This window comes from Siniperca chuatsi, linkage group LG23, assembly GCF_020085105.1.
Source record: "Siniperca chuatsi isolate FFG_IHB_CAS linkage group LG23, ASM2008510v1, whole genome shotgun sequence".
In the NCBI taxonomy this organism is placed as follows: Eukaryota; Metazoa; Chordata; class Actinopteri; order Centrarchiformes; family Sinipercidae; genus Siniperca; species Siniperca chuatsi.
The window spans coordinates 15,725,001-15,747,541 of NC_058064.1; the positions used below are offsets into that span (position 1 = coordinate 15,725,001).

Below are 22,541 nucleotides of genomic sequence, written 5' to 3' on the forward strand. Positions count from 1 at the left end.
ACACAAATGTCAAGTGAGTGTAACTTGAAATTAGTTTTTTCACAGACACACACACTCACACACATATACATATTGTATATACACAGCTGTAGCAATTATCTTCCAGGTGGTGGCCAAAAACTGCTGAATAGAGGGAGGAAGCAATGCATGATTGCACACTGGCTATTACGGACAATAAAGCTCTAAATATAAAGTTACAGATAACATCCAGAGTTTATGAGTAGAAAAGACAGCTATGTGAGATTGGTAATGACAATGACAGAACAGGTCAGTATTGCCCATTACCACAGCAAACACCTGCCCAAACACATCTCAGATATCACTGAAAAGCAGATTTTGTGAAAACAGGTATGTGCACACAAGATTACAGTCAGACACAGACCTTCAGCATACACATACACTGTGCAGCTCAGTAAACAGACGGCAGTTTCCAGTTCCCCTATCGATTTTTAAAAAAGTTAGACATTTTGGGAAATACACTTATGCACCAGCCTATTTCTTGGCCGGGACCAGTAACTTCCTGGAGTCTTCCTGGTCCTGGCCAAGAAATAGAAACAGTGAATTTCTACGCTTTAGTTTTTGTACAGATCAAACAAGCAAGATACAATGCATTAATTAGTCAGCTTTAGAGGTGCTTGTAGCAGTTTTTGTGAACTTTGTACAGAGCCAGGCTACCTGTTCCCCCTGTTTCCAGTCTTGCTAAGATGCTAAGCTATGCAAACCAGCTGCTGGCGGTAGCTTCATATTTAACAGACAGATATGAGAGTGGTATCAATCTTCCCATCTAACTCTCAACAAAGATGTGTATAAGCGTATTTTGCAAAATGTTGAACTATTCCTTTAAATTACATACTGGTGATGCCATTTTTAATACATGCAGATGCATTAACACCTGTGCTAATGTTTAGTAACAAGCTGCATCTCTACTCATTTCATCAAACAAGAGATATGTGGTTCAAAATGACTAACTGATTCTGTGATCGCTTGGTTCAGCAATAAAAAAAACAAATGGCCCGTCAACAGCTCTAAACATAATCAAGGAAAACCTTTGCAAGGGTACGAGCTGCATCGGACTGTTTGAACTATAATCCCCATGATGCAGTAGGCAGGACACAGCTATTGTTTGCCGACAAAGACCAAGTTATCACATTGTTTTTCCTAATTACTGTTATGCTAATCACTGCTATCAATTGAAAAAAAGCAGGGTGGACAGGGGAAATCAGTGTTTATTTAATTTCTAAATTAACTACAGGCCCTTCAGGGAATGTGCTATTACAGTAGATGATAAACACACTCATTGTAATGGCCAGATTACTGTTATGTGGCTGAAATGAGGCTAATGGGAGGTAATAACAAGGACAGCAATCATGCTCACACAAACACTCACTCACACCCACAGAATGAAATCAGCAAAAGTGTGCAGGGACAAAACATACATGCAAAGTGTGCGCACAAAAACACACGTAACGTAATACATAAAGACAAGTTTTGGTACTCACGTGTTTTGACAGGTTGGCACTCTTCGAGTCAACATCATACCTATAAAAAAAAGAGAAAAGAGAGTGAGAGTCAGTGCATTAGGAAGTGATGGAGGGTGACAGGAGCTCAGATGGGAATACCGACAGGGATTACAGGCAGAGTAAATCAGTAATGGGGCCAAGCAGCTTGTCACCAACGATCTCACCAGAGGCATGAGTATTTCACTTCCCAGCATCACAGACTCACAGGCATCCTCGATTAAACTGACACGTAATGGACTAATTGGCAGTGTTACATACGATTGTGAGAGTATACGTGTTTGTGCATGTGAGAGAGAGGCTTCTAATATTTGGACTGAAACATGCTAATTTATAACATCTTTAAAGCCTCACAAATTTCCCATCTCCCACTGTTTCTTCTAATACCTCCTACCTCTATACGTGTTTGTGCATGTGAGAGAGAAAGAGACACCGAGAAATGTTCATCTCTGCTCATTAGTGTAAGTTTCAGTGGGCTATCATGTTTTTTATGTTATATGTTTGAATACTATCCACACTTTTTGTTCCTCCATTCCACCTGGAAGTTTCTCATACATTTAATACTTGCAGAGAGAAAAATAAATCCAGAAATGTCCCTTCCAGTACATAGGCTATTCTAAAGAATGGGAAGCAATCAGACAAGCCATTCACTGAGCAATTTGAGGTCATTTCACAGCTCAGGTCATTTCACCCACCACTAAAAATGGATTGCCCTTTGCCGGGTAATATTTTGGGGGAGAAAAGAGGAGCAATTTAGTTACTTTATAAGACTGTTCAGGATCATGTACATCCTGCAGGTGCCTGTGTTTGTGTGTGTGTTGCACATTGGGTAATTAGGATTGTAAATTAATCTGAATAGCATGACTGAGTGTTCAAAATGATTAAATAGAAATCACATGATATCTTATCATCAGTGTCTATGATTTTTTCAGTCTTCAGAGTGTCTCTGCCATGTACCTGAATAAACCATACAGACAGTTATCCATCTTCCAGAGTAGAAACGCCTCACGATCAACAAATGTGTCCATACAGACTCAGAGGGACGTACTATACAAGTTATTTATAAAGTGACCTGCTCTGTTTTTCACAATTTGAATCTAAATAATTTATTTTTCTCTCTTTGCTCGGTGAAGTGTAAAACTGACAGACAATCCCCTACCCAGGGTCTGAAATTAGCTCACTGTGACCTTTGACCTCCTTGAGAAGAAACAAGACGAGACAAGAAAGAAGACAAACAAAGAGTCGAATGCCACGCTAGCAGCTTTGTGAAGCTGTACATACACACAGCTAAATGCTCAGACTGGCATGCTAACTTGCTCAGAATGATAATGTTAGTATGTTGATGTTGACCATCTTATTTCAGCATGTTAGCATGCTAATATTTGGCTAATTAGCACAAAACACAAAGATGAGGTCATAAACCAAAGTATTGGACAAAGTGAAGTTTTGACCTGATGATGGGGCTAGATGAAAGGTCAGGGATTCATCCTCTGGGGAACACGAATGTCTGTACAAAATTTCATCCCAATCAATCCAAGAGTTGTTGAGATTACAATAAAAACAAAAAAATCATCCTCTCTGGAATTTCTACAGCAAATTTCATGGCAATCCAATAGTTGTGAAGATATTTCACTATGAACTACAAATGTTAACTTCATGGTGGCACTTGAGGAAAAGCCAGAGGATCACTAAAGTAAAGTAGGCAGAATGAATTCTCTGGGGACTATGAATGCCTCTATAATTGCAATCTATCAAACAGCTGCTGAGATATTTCAGCCTGGAACAAAGCGGTGGACCGACTGACTGACAGGCCGACTGGCAGGCCGACAGACAGACACACAGACAGACCGATATCACTAAATTCTTAGTGTTCACTTTTTCGTTTTTCTTCTTTTTTTCCGTTTTCAGAATTATTAGTGATAGCAGTACTAGCAGTAATAGTACTACAAGTCGTAGACTTACAGTGTGTTCACACAGAAAGCGAAGCTTATTTTTCACTCTGCGCAATTGCATTCAAAGTCAATGCAAAGACGCAAATATACGTGAATTGGGCGTCATTCATGTATATTCAACTTGAGCAAAGAAATTGTGCATGCCGTGTCGCGGGGCTTTGAGTGTTGTTTGGGTGGAGGACCGGGCGGCCCCCTGATACAATTACTCCCCCCCCACACACACTGACCCCCCTTGCGAGTCACATATGCATAACATGCTTAAGTAATGAGTACTGTATGCATAATATGCTTCTATCTGATATTTTACATTAGGTGCTTTTCATTTAAATCAATAATGTATATTTTTCATAACAGTTCATGTGAAAGAAATTAACAAATGCATAGCCAGCCAGCCGCTTTTGACCGTCCGTCACTGCGTCACACTGAAAATTTGCTTCGCATTTGGTGTGAACACAGCTTTATACTGATTATGTTATACTGCTTTGAAATCCATACATACACACTATTAATGAAGATACAGACTTGCAAAGACATCTGTTACACACAGTGCAGTCTCGTAATTCATATTCAGAGGACATACTGTAGTATTTCATAACCTCTGCTCTGTTACTGTTTTTTTTACACAGATCCCATCTTCATGGGCCTGAGGGAGGAAACGTTATTTCATCTGCTATCATCTCAGACTGTGTTACCCTCCACAGGCTAGCTACGGCTGTTAGGCATGAGAGGAGCAGCTAGCTAGGTTCACACACACACACGTACAAAACACATGCACATGCGTACACATTCACAGACAAAGGCACATGCATGTTTCTCTAACAGTGTTGCACACATTGAATGATGCTAGCAACAACACACACAGACCAACAAAAAGCCAGTGCACTGTTTTGTTCCTCAGATGCTCAGTTCCATTCAGAAAACCACTCAAGAGACAGCAAGTATAGAGGCATGCACTACATGCATTTATACAACTACCTAAACAAATGTGAAGGCAACAACAAAACACACAACTCAAAGCCCTGCATGCTCTTTGTGCATTTCAGGAAAAAAAAGTTTATAGCAGTCCATTTATATGTAATAATATATGTTGGGTCGTAACATGGGGTGGTACACAAGTGGAGCAGGCAGAGTAGATATGAAGGGTTAAATGCTTCTCTTTCCCCGAAGGAAATCTGTCCACTCCTATATCACACCCAACGTCCCCTGGAACCCCGGTTGTTATGGTTACCATCGCTAAACTGCACACATAGCCACAAACACGTGCACACACAAGCACATAACATTGTCACCATGGCCACACACAGTATGTGGCAATGCACACATGAGACACACACATCAGTTTTGCTTTTGTCTCGGAGTGAGTCTGTCCGCATGGCCCTGTAACACTTCTCTTGTGAGATGACAATACGAGTATGTATTGTGACAGAGCAACCAGCTGAGATACTGAAACACTAGTATGGATAAACAGAGATAATAACTGTACCAAAAGAGACAGCAAACAGTGATTCACTGATAGATGACCTCAACTAGGAAATCCAGCCAAATGATGTAAAAACTTTTTTCCCCTATTAAGGACAGTGAGAAGTGAAGACTTCTTACAATCTTTTGCAATTAGACCAGGACCAATGCTAATACAGCTGTGAAAAATAGGGATACAGATACCCCTTTGCATAAATATAGACATACCTCCACCCACACACATACACGCACAAACTATGTTGTCTTTTCCTTGCTCGTTCTCTCGCCGTCTCCATCTCTCACAGGCAAACACACATGATATAAGCAGAAACATTAACTCCTCCTCACAGAGTCTAACTTTTAGATCCCGGTTGGGTTGTCGGCGTGGCTCCCTGGTTCATATATTATAATATAATTAGTCTCCATCTAATAAAATAAAGCCACCGAAATCCCCTTTGTAATTCAATGAGAAATGCGATCTGAGAGCAAATTGAGAAAGAAAATCTCCTCACCTACTAGCAGTCTGGTGGCTTAATAAATCTGAAGACCAACTGTCTCCTACAGATAGCATCTTATACCTCTTTGCAAAGGAACACAAATCAAGTGTGAGATGCAGTCACGGCGCTTATAACAAATGCATATACAGTGCCATATAATATACAGATATGTGGTACAGTGCTCATTAGTACAAGAGACTGATGCAGAGATTCAACTTTACTAAGTGAGAGTTACTTTGAATCATTAATGATACAGAGAGGTGTACTGATGGTATCTGTAATAAGACCATCAATCCTGAGTCCTTACACTTGGGAGGTAGGCGACAGGGATGCATGGATGTATGATTTTTGAAGCTGATACCAATGGCCAATACTTTCACATATACAAGCCTTTACCTATGTGCATTTTAAGGCCTTAGTACAAAGAGAGGCAAAGCAGGTTAAGCTTTTTAAAAATATGCACTCTCTGATATATAGTCACATAATGCTCACAAATCCCAACATATCCTTCCAGCTAATTATTGATACTTTAGGTAATTAACAGTTAACAATTTAGGCTATTAAGTGTTTTATTAATTTGGTGGATGTATTTAGCAGTAGGCATGCCAATTCCACAATCTGCCAAAATATCAGCAGTAAAAATAATACTGGACCAATACCAATACTGCTTTTAAAGTTGCTGTCAACCAATATAGAGAGCACACCAATGCATCTAGACAAATGAAGCTGTCCCAGTTAAATACTGTAATGAACTTCTGTGCAATAAATCAGTGTCTAATAGTGTCAAGGTAAAAGAGGAAGATTTGTCCTTGTATAACTTTTTGGGAAAAGATATGATAAGTACGTAAATTGAGAGTAAATTAGAGTACAGTAGGAAACTGTGTTGTATCCCAACTGTACAGTAAAGAGACACAAATCTAAGAATAAAACAGCCATATTTGTAGCTCTAGAATAAAATAATTTTGGAATCAAATAATTCCTCATTTTGCTGGTGACATATGGACCCTCTCCAAGCTCTAATGGATGTCTAGTTTGTATTTTAGGAACTATTAATGTGAAATAGATGCTTTCTAGAAGAGGCTTCCAACATTGAGTAAACCAAAAATCAACTCCTGAACCTTAAATGCCATTTGACTTTCACAATGTCTGGTGCCAGAACAATTATCACTCTCAGCAAATATTAATACCATAATGACACACACACACACACACACACACAGCTGTAGGCATTACTTACAAGTCAAATCGGAGGTTCTGTCGCTCTTCAAAGAAGTAGTCCAAAATAAATTTCCGCACAAAGTCTGGGTTTAGCGTGTTGTCAATCACCTCTGTTCTCCCAAACTAGACAAAGAAAGGATGAAAAAAGACAGATAAGAATACCTTTTGGATAAATTGTAAGGCAAACCATTTTCTCTTCAATATATTTCTGCTTTTGTAAATGTTGGACCACAAAAGAATGTGATGACCCAAATCTACATAATCTATGAAGATGTCTAACTTGATGTGAGACCGTTATCTGTCGTTTTAATATTTCTGCAGCTCACCAAACCTTAAAACTTTGATCTTACACAGTTTTTACAAGCACTTTGTGAAGTTGCAGTGACTCATGTGAATAAATAATCACCAGCAGGTTTTTTCCTCAGGTGACACATCAGGGAAGAGGCTGGTTACAGACGATTATGTCCAGCTTTATAGTAATGAATGCAGAGCAGCTGAAGTATCAAGTCAATGGGGGTCTAGTAGGTCCCGGTTTGGCATTTAACTTAGCCTATTAATAATGCATGCAGATGATGGGCTACTCAGAACTATGAATAACTGTGAATGATTGGGGCTGCAAGATTTGCCCCCTCATTTACATTCATGAATATTCATTATTGTGAAGCACACTGGTGATTGCAGTATAGTCATATATGTGAGTGTACACATACTCATAGACAAGTTGTAGGTACCAATTGTGTCTACAAGCACAAAGTGGGGTTTCTTACCATTATTAGTTCACAATTACTTCATACTAATGAATTCATTGTTATTAATTCATGTTCCCCTCCGGGTGAATTGTAATAACTTTGGTGACCCCCTGACTTTTCATCTAGCGCTATCATCAAGGCAAAATTTATATTTGTCCAAAACTTTGGTTTGTGACTATATACCTGCTAAACATACCATAAAGTATAAAGACATAAAGTGGCCACTGCATATTCTGTGTTACACACTTTCTCTTTAGTTCTCACCTCTCTCCACTCCTTGTTGCCCATGCCTTGTGTGTAGAGAACACAAACTGTGAAGAAGAGAGACACATAACATTATAACACAACATTAAAAATCATTATCTAGGCCTATACATGCTAAACCCATGCAAATATCTGTTATAGTTGTCCAGGCATTTTTCTCCAAACTGTGTCAGTTATTCGTATACTGGACCTGACAACCACCTGACCGTTCTCTGTAGAGGATTCTTCTTTATAACCATTTTTTTGAACTGGTGGGTAGGCTAACTAAGGGAAGGATAGAGGAACATTACTCTCATAAAACACAAAGCAAATAAATAAAAAACAAACTCAAATGTCATGGTATTTATTTGATCCATCAATGAATAATAAGCCATAAATGCATGAATTAGAACTAACAAAACTACATCAAAGCACCTGATAGTTTTATTCATGAAGCCCAAACATATATATTATAAGACGGGAGTCTTCAGATGGTGAAAGACACCATTTCAGGCCATTATGCAATTTCCCGAAACAAGGGAATTCACTAAAAGGCAAATTACTGAGCTCACTCATCATCACACACTTCATTTCTGGAGGCCTTTGATGTTCTTTTCAGATAAGTGGATAGAATAAGGATATATAATGTGCATGTACACATACCCACACAGACACACGAGATATTTCGTAAGGGTTTGATAGGAAAAAAACGGTGATATTTTGGGGAACAGATAGATTTAAACCAATAATAGAATAGACAACTTCTGGGATTCTTCGCGGTTTTGCGGCTTAGGTATTGAAGGGCTTTATGTCTTTTTTCCACTTCTACCAGAGAGCCATGGTTTTCTTTTAGGATCACTGCTCTTTACATTTTAAAGGTATTTTTACCAGCAGGTGACAGATCCAAGATATCTCTATATTTCCAGTATCTCAGACATTATCTTTTTTCTCTTTCCTTTATCTCCTTGCTCTTTTACCCTGTCAGACTGTTTCATATCAGGAGACCAAAGTCGCCATGCTCAGCATAATCACAAGTGCTTCTCAGCATAAGAGCATGCCTAAATGAATGGGTAAAGCCTGAGCTTCTTCCTCCTCCTCCTCATCCTCTTCCTCCTTCTCATCATCATCATCATCATCATGTTAATCACTGTCATCCTCGTCATCGTGTTCATCACTGTCATCATCATCACCATGAGTCATTTTTATCCCATGCTACTGTAAATGTGCTGACATACTATGTCTTGTGTGTGTGTGTGTGTGTGTGCGTCATTATAGAGCACCAAAAGTCATCCTGATATTAATAATCCCAAATTAACACACACCTCAAGATGATAAATATCCTCTTTGGTAACAATGATGATTTCATTCTATTTTTTACGGGGTGTATCTTACCCCTCAATCTCATCCTACCCACACTCCCTAACACACACACACCCACATACACAATGACATCCAACCAGTGGAGAAAAAAAATACATCCAGCATTTACAAACCACTATTAACACACCATAAAACCCTGCCTTAAAGGAATAGTTCGACATTTTGGGACATACACATTCACTTTCTTGCAAAGACTTGAGAAAGAAAGAAAGTGAATGAGCTTATTTCCCAAAATGTCGAGCTATTCCTGCCATGGCACTAACAGCATTACTGTAATGATTGAACTGTTGGGAGAGGAGAGGAGAATTGCCACCCATCATGTGAATCTATAGGGAGAAGCTTCTTAGTTGGCCTCATGCATTAGTCAGACCTGCCTCGAATCGAGCTCACACATTTAAAAAAAACACACATAAGGAGTGACTCACGACTACATACGGCAAAAGACAAGACCTTCTTCTCATAACTGATTTCTCACTCCCTTACAATCCATTTGTACCCCTTATTTTCTAATTTTTTCTCATTTGTTCTTCCTTCCTTCTTGCCTCGTGCCCTTCTTTTCAAATTTCCTTCCATCACTTCTATTACTTTCATGCTTTTGTGCCGTTTTGTTTCTCTGTAAATTCCTTTTAACACATGCCTTTGTGATTATATATATATATATATATGTATATATATATATATATATATATATATATATATATATATATAACAGACAGGTGGTGGATCTTACTTGGGTCTGATTTGGAGAAGGTGTCCCTGTCCAGCAGGTTTCTGTGGAGACACAAAGGGGAAAGTAGTCACAAACACAGTTCCCCTGGTGAGAAGGAAAAACATTTGTCATCCAAATGTGGCAGTGAACACATTTTAACACAGAGACTATTTATGTACTCTGTTGGCCATGACTTGGCATGTTACCATCATGCTCCGTTTACACTATCCCTGTGAAACTCTTATGTGAGGTGTGAAAACACTAAAAATATCTAAGATATTGGATTAACCACAGCATTAGCCACAGTACTGAGGGCTGTGCACTACTGGTGTTCAGAATTTAGATGTTGAAATAAGTGGACAAACAACATCTGTTCTAAGTCTACAGACCTCTCTTAAATTTGATAATATATAATGTCCTATATTTTTCTTCAACGACAAATCCCATGAAAAGATAAAAAACAACGATGAATTGATCCTACTAGCAGGTGTTGCCCGTGTGGCTAAAGCCTGATATATTTTATTCCTCTCCAATGCTGTCAGCACATCAGTGAGCCACACTGTTGCACTGAGTGACATGTTCCTTCATTGTGATAAACATGGGCACTGTAGTAATTACTTACCAAACATGTATCAATCCACATCTGAAAACAGTCTCCAACACATGGACTATTTACTCCTGACTGAGTAATGTTTGCTAAAAACTACAGTGCCCAGCTGTTTCAGGAAATTACTTTTTTGTTAATGAAAGTATATATTCAAGGACCCATGTTTAAAGGTTTGCATCTTCAGCATGGGGCTTAGGGCTTCGACAGACAGGGTAGGGATGTCAAACAACAGAGGACTGAAAGGTAGGCATTTGGAGAAAGTATGAACCAGTGGTCTATCTAGGACATGAGCTTCTATCCACAGCATTTTACTGTATCTTAATTCCCACAGTGCACAGAAAGAAGTTGGTTTCAACCCAACATGAGAACACCAACATGGGCTCCACGTCCACAGCACTGAAACCTAAAAACATTTGCTTACAAAGGAGCACCAAACTTCAGACAAGCCCTCCCTTGTCTCATATAAATGGTAGCAGCCTTAACAAGCATGTCCACAAACAGCTTCCACCACAAACCACACTATCTTCAGGTCATGGTGGTTTCAACTTATATTCTGACTCTTTATCTAAGGGTGAGAGATTTTATGGCTCCTCATTTCATGCTTGAAAAACACTAGGTCTAAGATCACATTCTCTGTGACTAGTGATTTATTGTGCAGTCCTCTGTCTCAGCAAACCACTGAGTTTCAGCCAAGCTGGGCATTAATAAAATCATGAAGAATTTATGTTCCCAAAAAAGAGGAAGGAGGAGGGCTGGGGAAAATTAAGTGGCCTGATTTGAAAGTGGGAGAGATCTCATCATTATTTGTGAATAATGAGATGAATGACGGTGCCGATGATGGCACCTTATGGTTTAGAGAGGAGAGGAGGGAATGGGATCACTAACTTGTCAACGAAATTAAATCACTCTAGCATGTAAAGGTCTTGATTAGAATTAAGATCTACCCTCCAATCCACTTTCTCTCATCTATTTAATGCGCCCTGGCGTTTCCTGGTTGCAGAAAAGGCATCAAAATGTGGGTAATGCTTCCCGTCATCTTTTCAATCCCAGGGATTGTGAGAGACTTTGAAACGCTTTCAGACAAAGCCCTGAAACCACCACTGGCTGGAGAGTATCCAGGCTGCAAGCTGGTTTTCAGCCTCTCTAACTGTGGCTGTTTTTTATTTCAGCTCACTTGCAGTTGTCTCTGTCTCTCTGTTCCTGTCTGTACTTCGCTCTCTTTTTCTTGTGTGAACTTGTCAACTTGTCAACACCACCTATGGAATTTTCTTCCTGTCTCACTCTCTTGTGTTTGCTCTCAAAACAAAAACACCTTTGGTATCAAAGAACATAAAAACACGTCTGGTATCCACTCGGTCAGTCCTGCTTGTTCGCAGACTTACTTGTCGGTTCACTCGTTCACTCGCTCTGTCGTAAATTGCAGCATCACTTATATCAAATCACTCATATCAAATGTACTATGTCAAGGCACTTAGCGTGGCAATTTGCTGTCACTTTTACAAGACTTCATACTCTTGTTTACTAACTAATGAAGATGCTCCTTTAGTACAATGCCAATTTTTCTTTGGTACTCAACTGATTAGTCAATCTACTAGTCGTCAATAGTGGTAGTTGGAATGGAGGACTGATCAACCTAAAAAGAAACACACTTCTCAGTCGGCTGATTGGAGGTATGATAAACGTTGTAGTTGGGAGTAAACATAGCAACGTAATCAACAGAACTCCAGTTGTTTTTTGCCTGATTTAGTCACTCGCACAAATTCGTGCCTGTGTAGCCTACACAACAAAGGGACTAGAAACAATATTCAAGTTAGACAGGAAGAAACAACCAAAAATCCAAAAATAAATGTGCATCCACAAAGTGTGTTATTTTCCATAATGAGTATATTATTGTGCTCAAAAATATAGGCTCTGAGCCATGGAGTTTCACTGTTAAATACACATAAATGAGCCAAACCGTTGTACTGGGTGACCTGTTCCATAATTATGATGAACATGGGCACTGTACTGTATTATGGGTCAATCCCACATGCTGTACACTGTCCTGCTGTCATAAAATATCTAACTAATAGCAACTAACAATTATTTTCATTAGCAATTAATCTGCTGATTGCTTTCTCGATTCGTTTGTTTAGCCTAAGGAAATCTCAAAAACACAGAAAAATGTCCCGCCTTCACAGAGTCCAAGGTGATGTGTTCAAACGTCTTGTTTTGTCCGACCAACAGTCAAAAACGTAAAGATATTGTGTTTACAATTATTTAAAACAGAGAAAAGCTGAAAATTTTGCAACCAGAAAATAATTGAAATGCTAAAAACTACAGTGCCTTGCTGTTTAATGAAATTATTGAGCCTTTCTTAAAAATGAAACTGTTCATTTGTGACCTGTTTTTAAAGATTTACATCTTCGGTAGGAACGAATGGACTTGAGGAAGCAGGGAAGTCAGAGAGGATTTAGAGACAGGCTAACACATGTAGGTTTTTGTGATGGGAATTGTTGAAAGTAAGAAGAATATACAATATCACCAGTCTAAGCACATTAATGTGCTCTGATATAGTAATGAGGCAACATCTGAGCAAATAACTGACATACCCAATCAGAACTGAGTATTCTCAATTGCCACAGTATAAACAACATTAAATGACTCAATTTGTAGACTGTGAGAATCCCCACGATGCATGACGTTTCACATGAGCTTCTTCAATGTTGAACTATCCCTTTAACTAGTGTAAAGACTCCAAAAAGAATCTTTACAGTCCATCTGATGTCAGTATGGAGGGGGTGGAGGTAAATTAAATGAACAAACCACTTTCACCATCCAACACCATCTATGATTAAATCTGGACATCAAAAGATGAATGCACACTTATATGCTAGAAAACACAAACACTCCTAGAATAGTGTGGCACTATTTGGCTGGTGGCTGGGAGTAGTTTCCCACTCTGAGTTGGGGGTACAGTTAGGGACACAAGTTAAAATACCCTTTCTCCCTTTGAGAGACAATTTGATTCTCCACACTCTATGACTGGCTGCTGCTCAAAGCACATCACACATGGTGGCACTCCAAATGGGCTCCTGGGCTCCCCCCTGGATGCGTGTTGTGTCTGTGTGTGTGAGTGTGTGTGTGTGTGTGTGAGTAAGACACGTTTTCAGGATTTCCACTTCAGAGGATAATGTGAATGAGTCACTGGTCTCTCTCTCTCTTTCTCTCGCTCCTTCCCTCTTTTCATCCGGAGGCAGGCAGTGGAAAGCTAAAAGCTGCCATCCAAGTCACAGAGAGGTCTGCAGGAATAAAGGTACCAGACTAAAAAAAGTGTTAGTAATATTTTTAGCAGAGTTTCCCCGAAAACGCCATAATCACTAGTAATGTGTCATTCTGATTTTATGTCTTTATGGTCAAATACATGACAGTACCATAGAGCTCTTAAAAGAAAAAGATGAATATATCAATCAACTAGTCACCTATGAAGTCAAGCATCCTACTGGCATCCTACTGGCCAGGTGAACTATCTCAAAATATTGATTTCTTCAATAGATTTCCCTGAGGCTTTCAGCGTTGGTATGTTTAGATGCAGCCTCTTTTTCTCTCTCATCCGCCCTCACAAAAACACCACCTTTGGCATTTCTGCCGGCTCTTACTGTTTCTGGTGCACGTCTGGTTTGTGCATGTTCATTCACACAAAAAACACTTCTATGTGCATCTTCTCTCTCTAATTCACTTGCTCCTTAATCACTTTTCTCTTCCTCTCTTCTAATACGTTACCACGTGTAACTCCAAAAAATGTAACTTATGTTAAACCCCAGGTAACTCAAGTCAGCCTTAACTGGGTTGATCTTATAAAAAAGCCATTTATAGATTCTGGGCAGTATACATATTTAACAATGTGGAGATAGAAATAAAGATTGAAAAATGCTGGATTCAAGGGAACGTTGCACAAATAAACATATGCAGCCTATGACGATCTGTTGCGGAAATTTCAGATGTAAAACACCATTTCTCTGCCAAAGGACACATCGCATGGCAGCACCCTTTTTAAGCATTCACTTATACAGCTTTTACGGCACTTAGTGAGAAAGAACAGAGACCACGAATGACGCAAAGCACAAAGCACCCCCCATTAGATGACTACGATGTTGCAGACATGAACAACTACCTTTTACCTTGAAGCAGTTAGCACATTCAGTGTTCACATGAGTTTGTCATGTGAAGGGATGTCACATGTTTGTGAAGTGAAATGCCAATGGTTCCGTTTAGACAAATACAATTACAGTCAGGTTTAGGTAACTGCAAGTTCAGTTAAACTAAAATTATCATTTTTTTTAACTTGATACATTTTCTCATTGATATCTTTTGTAAGAATTGCATGTTTTCTGATTTTATAAGAATTCCTCTATGTTTTCGGTGATCTTGGTGGGGTCCATCTCCAGAAAATGTGCAGATTTATTGCACTTAAAGAAATTAGGCATGCATACATGCATAGAAATGATCAGTATTAGGAAAGCCACTGACTAACTGCTAACAAGGTGTTGTTGTAGTACATTCTCACAAAATATGCCCATGCAGGATTAGACTCTAAAACATTCAGTGCACTCCAGTTTTACCATGTTGGTTCGTTTGAGTCTGCAGCTGTAGAGATGAGCTTCTCATCTCCTTCTAATTCATTTCTGGCAGTCTAGATGTTGTTCCACCATAGACACTGCACATTTAATCAAAAGTGTGATCTGTATCATTAATATACAATTCATGTGACGATGAGTCACCACTGGTATCACCAAAGCCATCAAACCGGATCATCTTCAGGGTTAATGCATTGAATCACTATCCTATGAAAACCGTGTATCTCCAAATTTGGTGATTTTGAATTTTTGAAATAAACTGAAGGAAAGCTTTCCTTTATGGGTTGAGAAAATTCTTCTACTTCTTAAGATAAATAAACCATTTAAAAGCCCATTGGATCATCTAAATGCATATTGTCAATGTCATAAAGCTGAAAACAGACCAGTTTTTATAAACATATAAACTTTTCTACAGGACAGGGACAATAGGCAACTAAATCAGTTTGGTAAAGGTTAGGAGACAGTTTTGGTCATAAGTTGTTTTTACTGTACATAAAAGGGCTACTTCACAAACAGGAGAAAAGGCTTTTGAACTGGGGTATTAAGTTAAATGCAAATGTATCAACGTCTCTGACAATCACACTGTCTGAGTGACAAACTGTTACCTGATTTTAGTCAGGTGAGTGAACCGACAAGTCTCCTCCACATCTTGCTAAGGGAATCCATATTCATGAGCAGTTTTTAATCAACTTAACTCCTATGTTTTAACTCTCAGCTCTAAAGATATGCACACGAACAAGCAAAATACACCGTCAGCATCACCGACGCACAAAGTCAGATCTGATCAAAGCATCTACATTGCTGTCAAGCCATGCCTTCTCCTCCCTGGGGGCAAGCTATACCAGTACAGTTCACTGCCATCCTGGCCATGCCTCTGACGCATCACCTCTGACAGCTGTCAATCACAGCAACAGGAAGTGAAATCTGACACCAGATGGGCGGGAAACACACACACACACACATACACACGCTCTTTCATGCTCATTTGATTTCTCAATCTCCCTCTGAGAGAGTTAATAAAAGGGGAAAGAAGTAATAGAAAAAAATGACAAATAGGGACAAAAGATAGACAAGAAGAGGCACATAGAGAGACAGAGAGATGGTGAGGTAGCATCTTCAACTGATATGACAACTCGCTAATTATGTGAAATGCCTGGTGGAGCTTCAATGTAGGGTCAGAGAGGGGGGTTATCTCTCCTTCTCTCCCACATACACAAACTGGAGACACACCTCTGTGTGTTTGCTCAACAGGGAGAGCCAGACGACAACAGTAGTATGGGGATGGTAACCATGGCAACTACTGACAGCCAATTTGGGGCACTTGACTGACTTGACTGACAGTTGTGTGCTGTTTTTCCACCCGACTCGACAAGCAAGGATGCCATCAGTGTGGTATTTGTGATGCTCACCTCTCCACCTCTTTCCCGTTTTCTTCTCCTCTCCTCTCTAGCTTTACCCTTCCTCTCCTTTCCTCTCCAATCCCACTTTTCCCTTTCTCTTGATCTCTTTTCGTCTTTATCCCTCTATCCTTTCCCCATTTTCCTCTCCTCTCCTCCTATTTTCAAATTAATGAATACATCTCCTGTGCCTTTTGGACTGGCTTGAGAGGCCGTGTCCCTGACAGTGTGTCACCTTGACAACACAAGAGCAAAACCCCCCAGGACCCTAACAACCCTCTCCTACGTTACAGAAATGAATTGGGTTTTTTGCCAATTGGAGGAGGGTGAAGAGGAGAGGAGAGCGGGGAAAGTAAAATGACAGAGTAACAGAGGAAGGGGAAGGAAAGGAAAAAGAATGGGAGAAGAGAAAATGAGAACTACACTGCAAAAGGACAGACCTGGGAGAAAGAAACAGTACAGGTGTTGAGTGAAAGAGTTGTTGAGGAAGAGAGGCAGGCAGTCTAATTAGCCGTCCCAAACTGTGTGAGAGCAGCAAGAGGAAGCTTGTGTGTGTGTGTGTGTGTGTGTGTGTTCGAGACTGTGTCTTAAGCTGCTCTATTTCTGCTGTTATGGACTCTATTTGGAGTCCAGGCTTAACCATGGGCAGAGAGAAAGAGAGAAAAGTTAAGAGGGAGAGTGTGAACGAGGAGGGGGTTTAAAAGCTACAGAACATGGAGAATGTGCAGAGTGTTCTGGGTGCTACTGCAGCACAAAGAGGCCAGCAACGGCAGAGAGAGGCAGCGAGGAAACAGCGTGTAGAGCCAGAAGATTTTCACATCTAACTTGGTGAATTAAGAGTTTATTTCGACTAAACCAGAGTTGGTGATTGTTGGAACAGTGGAAAGACTAACCAAGACGGTTTGGGTGATTTTTATGTTGTTTCTGTTGAGTTTGAATGAAGTGTGTTTTGATGAGTTAACAAGGCAATTAAGCTCGTCTTAGTTCGGTGAAAGAGGGAAACTTGAATTCAGAAGGTGCATGGTTGTATTTTTCTGTTTAATAAGGAAAATGGGTGTAAGAATATTTCCTTTCTTGACATTTTGTGAGTTTATTTTGTTTATTTATTAACATAAACAAAACGTAGCAAACTTGCCGCACACATACATCTGCCAGCTGAAACTAAGAAGGCGTGCACACACTCCTGCGCAAATATATCAGCAATCACCGGTTGTTGGGCTGATGGTGACATCTTCAATGTCAACATTCATTTCATTTCTATTCCGCTTTTCAGAGCTTTTCAACTCCCTGTACAACTCTCCTTCTGTGCATAAATGTACAGAAAGAGCAAATGATGTAACAAGAACACATGATGTAACATTTTCAGTTATGGTTGGTTTGCATGTTTTCCTGAAATAAGATTCTACTGTATGCTTTTTTTTGTTGTTGTTCTTAATGGGTTTTCATTAATTCGCAGTCACTTCTAATTAGTTAATTAGCTTCGAGTTAGTGGTGGAAAGTAACTAAGCACATTTACTCAATTACTGTACTTAGGACAGGGACAGTTCACCCCACAATCAAAAGTACATATTTTTCCTCTTACCTGTAGTGCTATTTATCCATCTAGATTGTTTGGGTGTGAGTTGCCGAGTTCTGGAAATATCGGCCATAGAGATGTCTGCCTTTTTTGAATATAATGGGACTATATGGCACTCGGCTTGTGGTGAGAAATCACAAGTATATAGTATAGTATATTTTAATGGCTGTTTTCACCCAAATATTTCATCTGATACAGATACTATGTATGCACCACTCTGGTTTGGTTTTTCTGGTCGTTTCCCATCACATTTCTTCTGCTTCATCTATACTTCCTCAGACCTCTTCTGTCCCTACTTGAGCTTTTCACATACTTTAAATTATTCTACACTCCTTTTACATCAATAATCTTCTTCATTACTACAGTATTCTTTATTTCCAAGTCCTCTCGTCTCCTCTCCTGTCTCCTGTCCTTTTCTCGGGGGAAAAGGGGTTTTCTCAGTGAGAGCCCAGAGCATTAATTCCTGTTTTCTGTCTGACTTCTTCTTTCCCACCTCACTCTCCCTCTCTCTCTTTCTATCTGTCTGTCTCTCTCTCAGTTTGACCGTGACCTGAATAGGCTCTGTGGAGACTACACCATCTCACTGAACTAGATACAGTTACACACATCTAGATACACGCAGTGAACCACATGGAGCAACCTGTGTATGGTCTAATGATTTTCCAGTTCAACTACCCCGGATGTCCAACACATCACACATACACACACACACAAGCAAATGAATACCAACTGTCTGAGCAATATTGCTTTATGATATGTGTAGGTACAGTGGTCCAGATCTAATAAACCGTGGATACATCTACTCAATGAATAAGATAAAGAACACACACACAGACAAACCAGCAATGCTAAAGATAACACTGGGTGGAAAACAAAGCGGCTATTTTTGCTGCGGTGACTAATCTGAAATTAGAGTGCATGTGTGACTGTAAACACCAGCAAAAGAAAGAAGAAAGAAAGACACCCTGAGAGAGATGCAATCCACTCTTGCAATTCCTTATACATTTTACTGGAACTGTTCAGTGTTTGGATGCCTGGTCCTATTTTGAAGCAGGCCAGCTAAGTCAAACTTAGGTTACTTACCTGACACAAACAGGCTACAGCATCAAGATTCCACCTAATGCAATATTACATTGCAGTGGCCATATACTTATGACAACTGCATTAAATAGTGTAACAAAGCCTTTCAGAAAATGTCACGTTATAAAAAGACTATAATTATTTTTGTTCTCCGTTCTCTTTCCACTCTTGACAGTGTGACCTCATAATACATCTATATTACATATAGACTTACATATAGGTCCAATCTGAGCCTAGCAGCACAGGTGGAACACAGAGCAAACACTTATTACTAAACCAGAGACTTCTGTTCCACTCCCCTACCTTCCAGTTTATCTAAGACTCTCTCTTTTGTCTCCTGCTACTCTTCCTCCTCTCCTCTTTATTATCCAGGTCCTAGTGTTACAAAGATCTTTGCTTTTGGTCTGTCAAGTGCGACTAAACATTTTCATTGGTCGCACTAGTGCGCCTGAAATTTAGCAGGTCTGATAAAAATGATGATGCCCTAATAATAATGTGGGGGGGTGAAGCAAAGTGAGCAGATTAAAGTAGTTTGTAAGCAAACAATAGAATAAGGTGAAGAATTAAAATGTAATGTATTAATGAATTCTTTCATATATTAGCCTATAGCCTATATAATATCCTCCCAAAAAAGTAACACTTAAAATGTATTATTGGGTGCACCTAAATGAAAAAGTTAGTCTAGAGCCCTGGCCCTTAATTTCTCCTAAGGCGATTTCTCCCACATTTTACAAGAAAACATCTAGAACTGAGTAATTTCAAAATAAGAATATGATTCATTTCCCAGGAGACAAAGACGAGGCAATTCTGAAAAACGTTTTTTCCCCTCTAAGATACAGAACTACCAATCCATGAAACCACAGTGAGCTGAAAGCAGCTAAAAGCTGCAAAAAGCTGCAGACTCGAGTGTTGATGCTGAGGGGGCCAACAGTACAAGAAACCTTTTCACCTCACTGGGAGTCCTCTCATTAAATGTTAATGCCAAAAATACTGTTTAATGGAGCTTTAAGCGCTTGTTACGGGGGTCGAACACACCTCATACATTATGCAAAGACTATAAGGGCCAAATCATAGACTTCTACAGGACTAGAGGTTTAGAAAAGACAAATGCTGGGATTCTTTCCTCGTATCACTTAAATGTCTGTTAAAAAATCATTTTTACACTTACACTGATGATATCTTGAAAGTAAATACTGAAAAGTCATGTCCTTTTCATGTCACGTTTTACACATTATGACTTCAGTTCAAGTGTTCTCCAGTTGGAATGTTAAACATGCAGTTTTTTATCAAAGACCCATACTGTATTGGTGCACATTTACATTCAAACAGAGGTCCTATTCTCTTTTCATGCGCTTCTCGGTATCACATCCACCACTGCAAGACACTTCATTGAGTGTGTGTGTGTCTGCAGCTGTGCTTAGCAACAGACCGGGAATATTCTTGGAAACATGTGGAGCGAGAGGAGACAACTGGGCATGCTCAGATGTTCTCAACAGGTCGCTGAGCACAATTCTACAGGTACCTGCATCTCATCTTTTTCTCTTTTGTGTTCTGTCTCTAATTTTTCCTCCATCAATTCTTTCCCTCTGCATTTTTACTCATCTATCCAATTTGCTAGTGATGACCATTTGTTACAGAGCATGAAGAAAAGCCCATGCTTGCACAATCCCCCCAATCTCTCTCTCTCTCTCACACACACACACACTGAAGGGGAGCATCAGCAGCTTGTATTCTCTCTCTGCTTCTCTAAGAGGGCTGCCCTAATTCTTCTTGACAAGGGCTGGGAGAGCCAAGAGAACATCTCAGCACACACACACACACGCTGAAATATGCCATGCCACTATCCATTTACACACAGACATGTGCAACAAAATACACATCAGTCATGGACAACACAAAGCCACACATCTGTGCTAGTGGCATTTTACCTTAATTGCCTTTGTCACCGCTTTCAGTGCAGTTTAGTCCAACTCGCCTGTAGTTTCCTCCATCAACACATGTCACAGGCCTTCATATGCCTGTAACTGCTCAATAAGGACAAAGGCCAAATGTCTCAGCTGCTTTACATGCAGAATGAGAGAAACTGAGGGTGAGGTAATGACAAAAATATGTTATTTGTCTGATGTAATAGGTTTTTATAAGTTATGCTCAGTCATACAGTATATTCTTATATTATAATGTCAGTGTCAACAGACAATAAATGGGACATGCTCAGATGGTTGTCAAGGAGCCAAATTGTGTGTGAGCAGTAGCCGTGCATGTGTGTGTGTTTGCGCGGGTGATGTCTGTCTGCATGAATAATTGTGTTACAGAATGTCGGACAATGTGAGTGTGTAAGCATGTGCACATGTTTGTGCGACTGTTTTGATGAGGCTACTCAGAGCCACCATCGGCGACAACAGAGCAAGTAGAAGAAGGGACGGAGGAAGATGGTGGTATTTCTCTTTTTCTCTCACACCTCATATAGTATTAACCTCCAATGGGAATTTTAAAATGATAATAATAATGTAATGGTAGTCGTAATATTAATATTAATAAAGTAATAATAATAGGAATTATAGTGATAGGAATAATATTGATAATAATAGTAAAGTGTCAACAGGACCCCAAGTGTGTGTTTGTGCATGTGAGAGAAACAGAGAGACATGTTTGGACGTGCAGGCGGAGGCCAGGGGCTTCTACATGAGAGAGAGAGGGGGAGACAGACCGAGCGGGAGGCAGCATCCCTGGAGGAATTCAAACAGCCTCTGTGCTATGTGACCGGGATGGAGATGACTTCATTAGGCCAGCCAGTTTCTCTCTCTCCCCTCTGGCTGTAAATAGGGCTGTGAGGGTGATCTACTGTATGTCAAGTAATCTTACTTGTCAAATAGTTTAAATCTGTGTCGCGCTGACAAATCGGAGAGCTCTGTGTGTAGAGTCGCGTCCTTCTTTTGTGAAACAGCAGAGGAAAAATCCTAATCAGATAAAGCCAATATCTAGTCAGATTTCACACCCAAAAAAAATTTTTTTAAATCGAACTGGGCTTGCAGAATGTATAGGAGATGTTTTGATTTGTTTTATTATGGCTTTATTTCCCACACGAGGCAATCAACATCAGAGTGAAAATAAAATGTCAGAGCATCAAATGTGATGGTATTTTATGTGTGTGTGTCGCTTGTGCTGAAAATGTCATCAGCTGTCTGACTGATGGAAGGTACAGCAGCACAAATATCGGAGAGTGTGTGCGCATGTGTGAGTGTATAAATGCATGTGTGCACATGCTGCGTGTATTATGTATGTGTCAGCCCGTATGCAGCCCTTCAGCTGAATTGATCCCTAAGGCTTTCTGCTGTACATCTTGGTAGTTATTGATAAATTCAGTAGCTAAAAAAGACTTCAGCCCATCTTCTGACAGCCTATTGAGCAGAGCTTTTAACGCCTGTTTGACCCAGAGGTCAACAGGTCTCAACGCTCATTTATTCTCCAGGAATATTCTAAAAATACCTTAGAAGAACGTCAACTAGACACTTCTGACAAAATCATCTCTTACACTGCAAATT

At 39.7% G+C, this 22,541-nt stretch overlaps 1 protein-coding gene across 5 annotated transcripts in view; it reads right to left on the reverse strand.

The window, feature by feature from the left end:
* The window catches only part of LOC122871025 (copine-8), a 91,073-nt gene that overhangs the window by 59,697 nt on the left and 8,835 nt on the right, over positions 1-22,541 (reverse strand). For all 5 annotated transcript variants that reach the window (XM_044185541.1, XM_044185540.1, XM_044185542.1 and 2 more), the window contains exons 2-5: positions 9,745-9,785; positions 7,656-7,702; positions 6,662-6,765; positions 1,500-1,539 (exon numbers count right to left, since the gene is read on the reverse strand). In XM_044185541.1, coding sequence (XP_044041476.1) covers positions 1,500-1,539; positions 6,662-6,765; positions 7,656-7,702; positions 9,745-9,785 — 232 coding nt within the window. The remainder of the gene's footprint in view (positions 1-1,499; positions 1,540-6,661; positions 6,766-7,655; positions 7,703-9,744; positions 9,786-22,541) is intronic.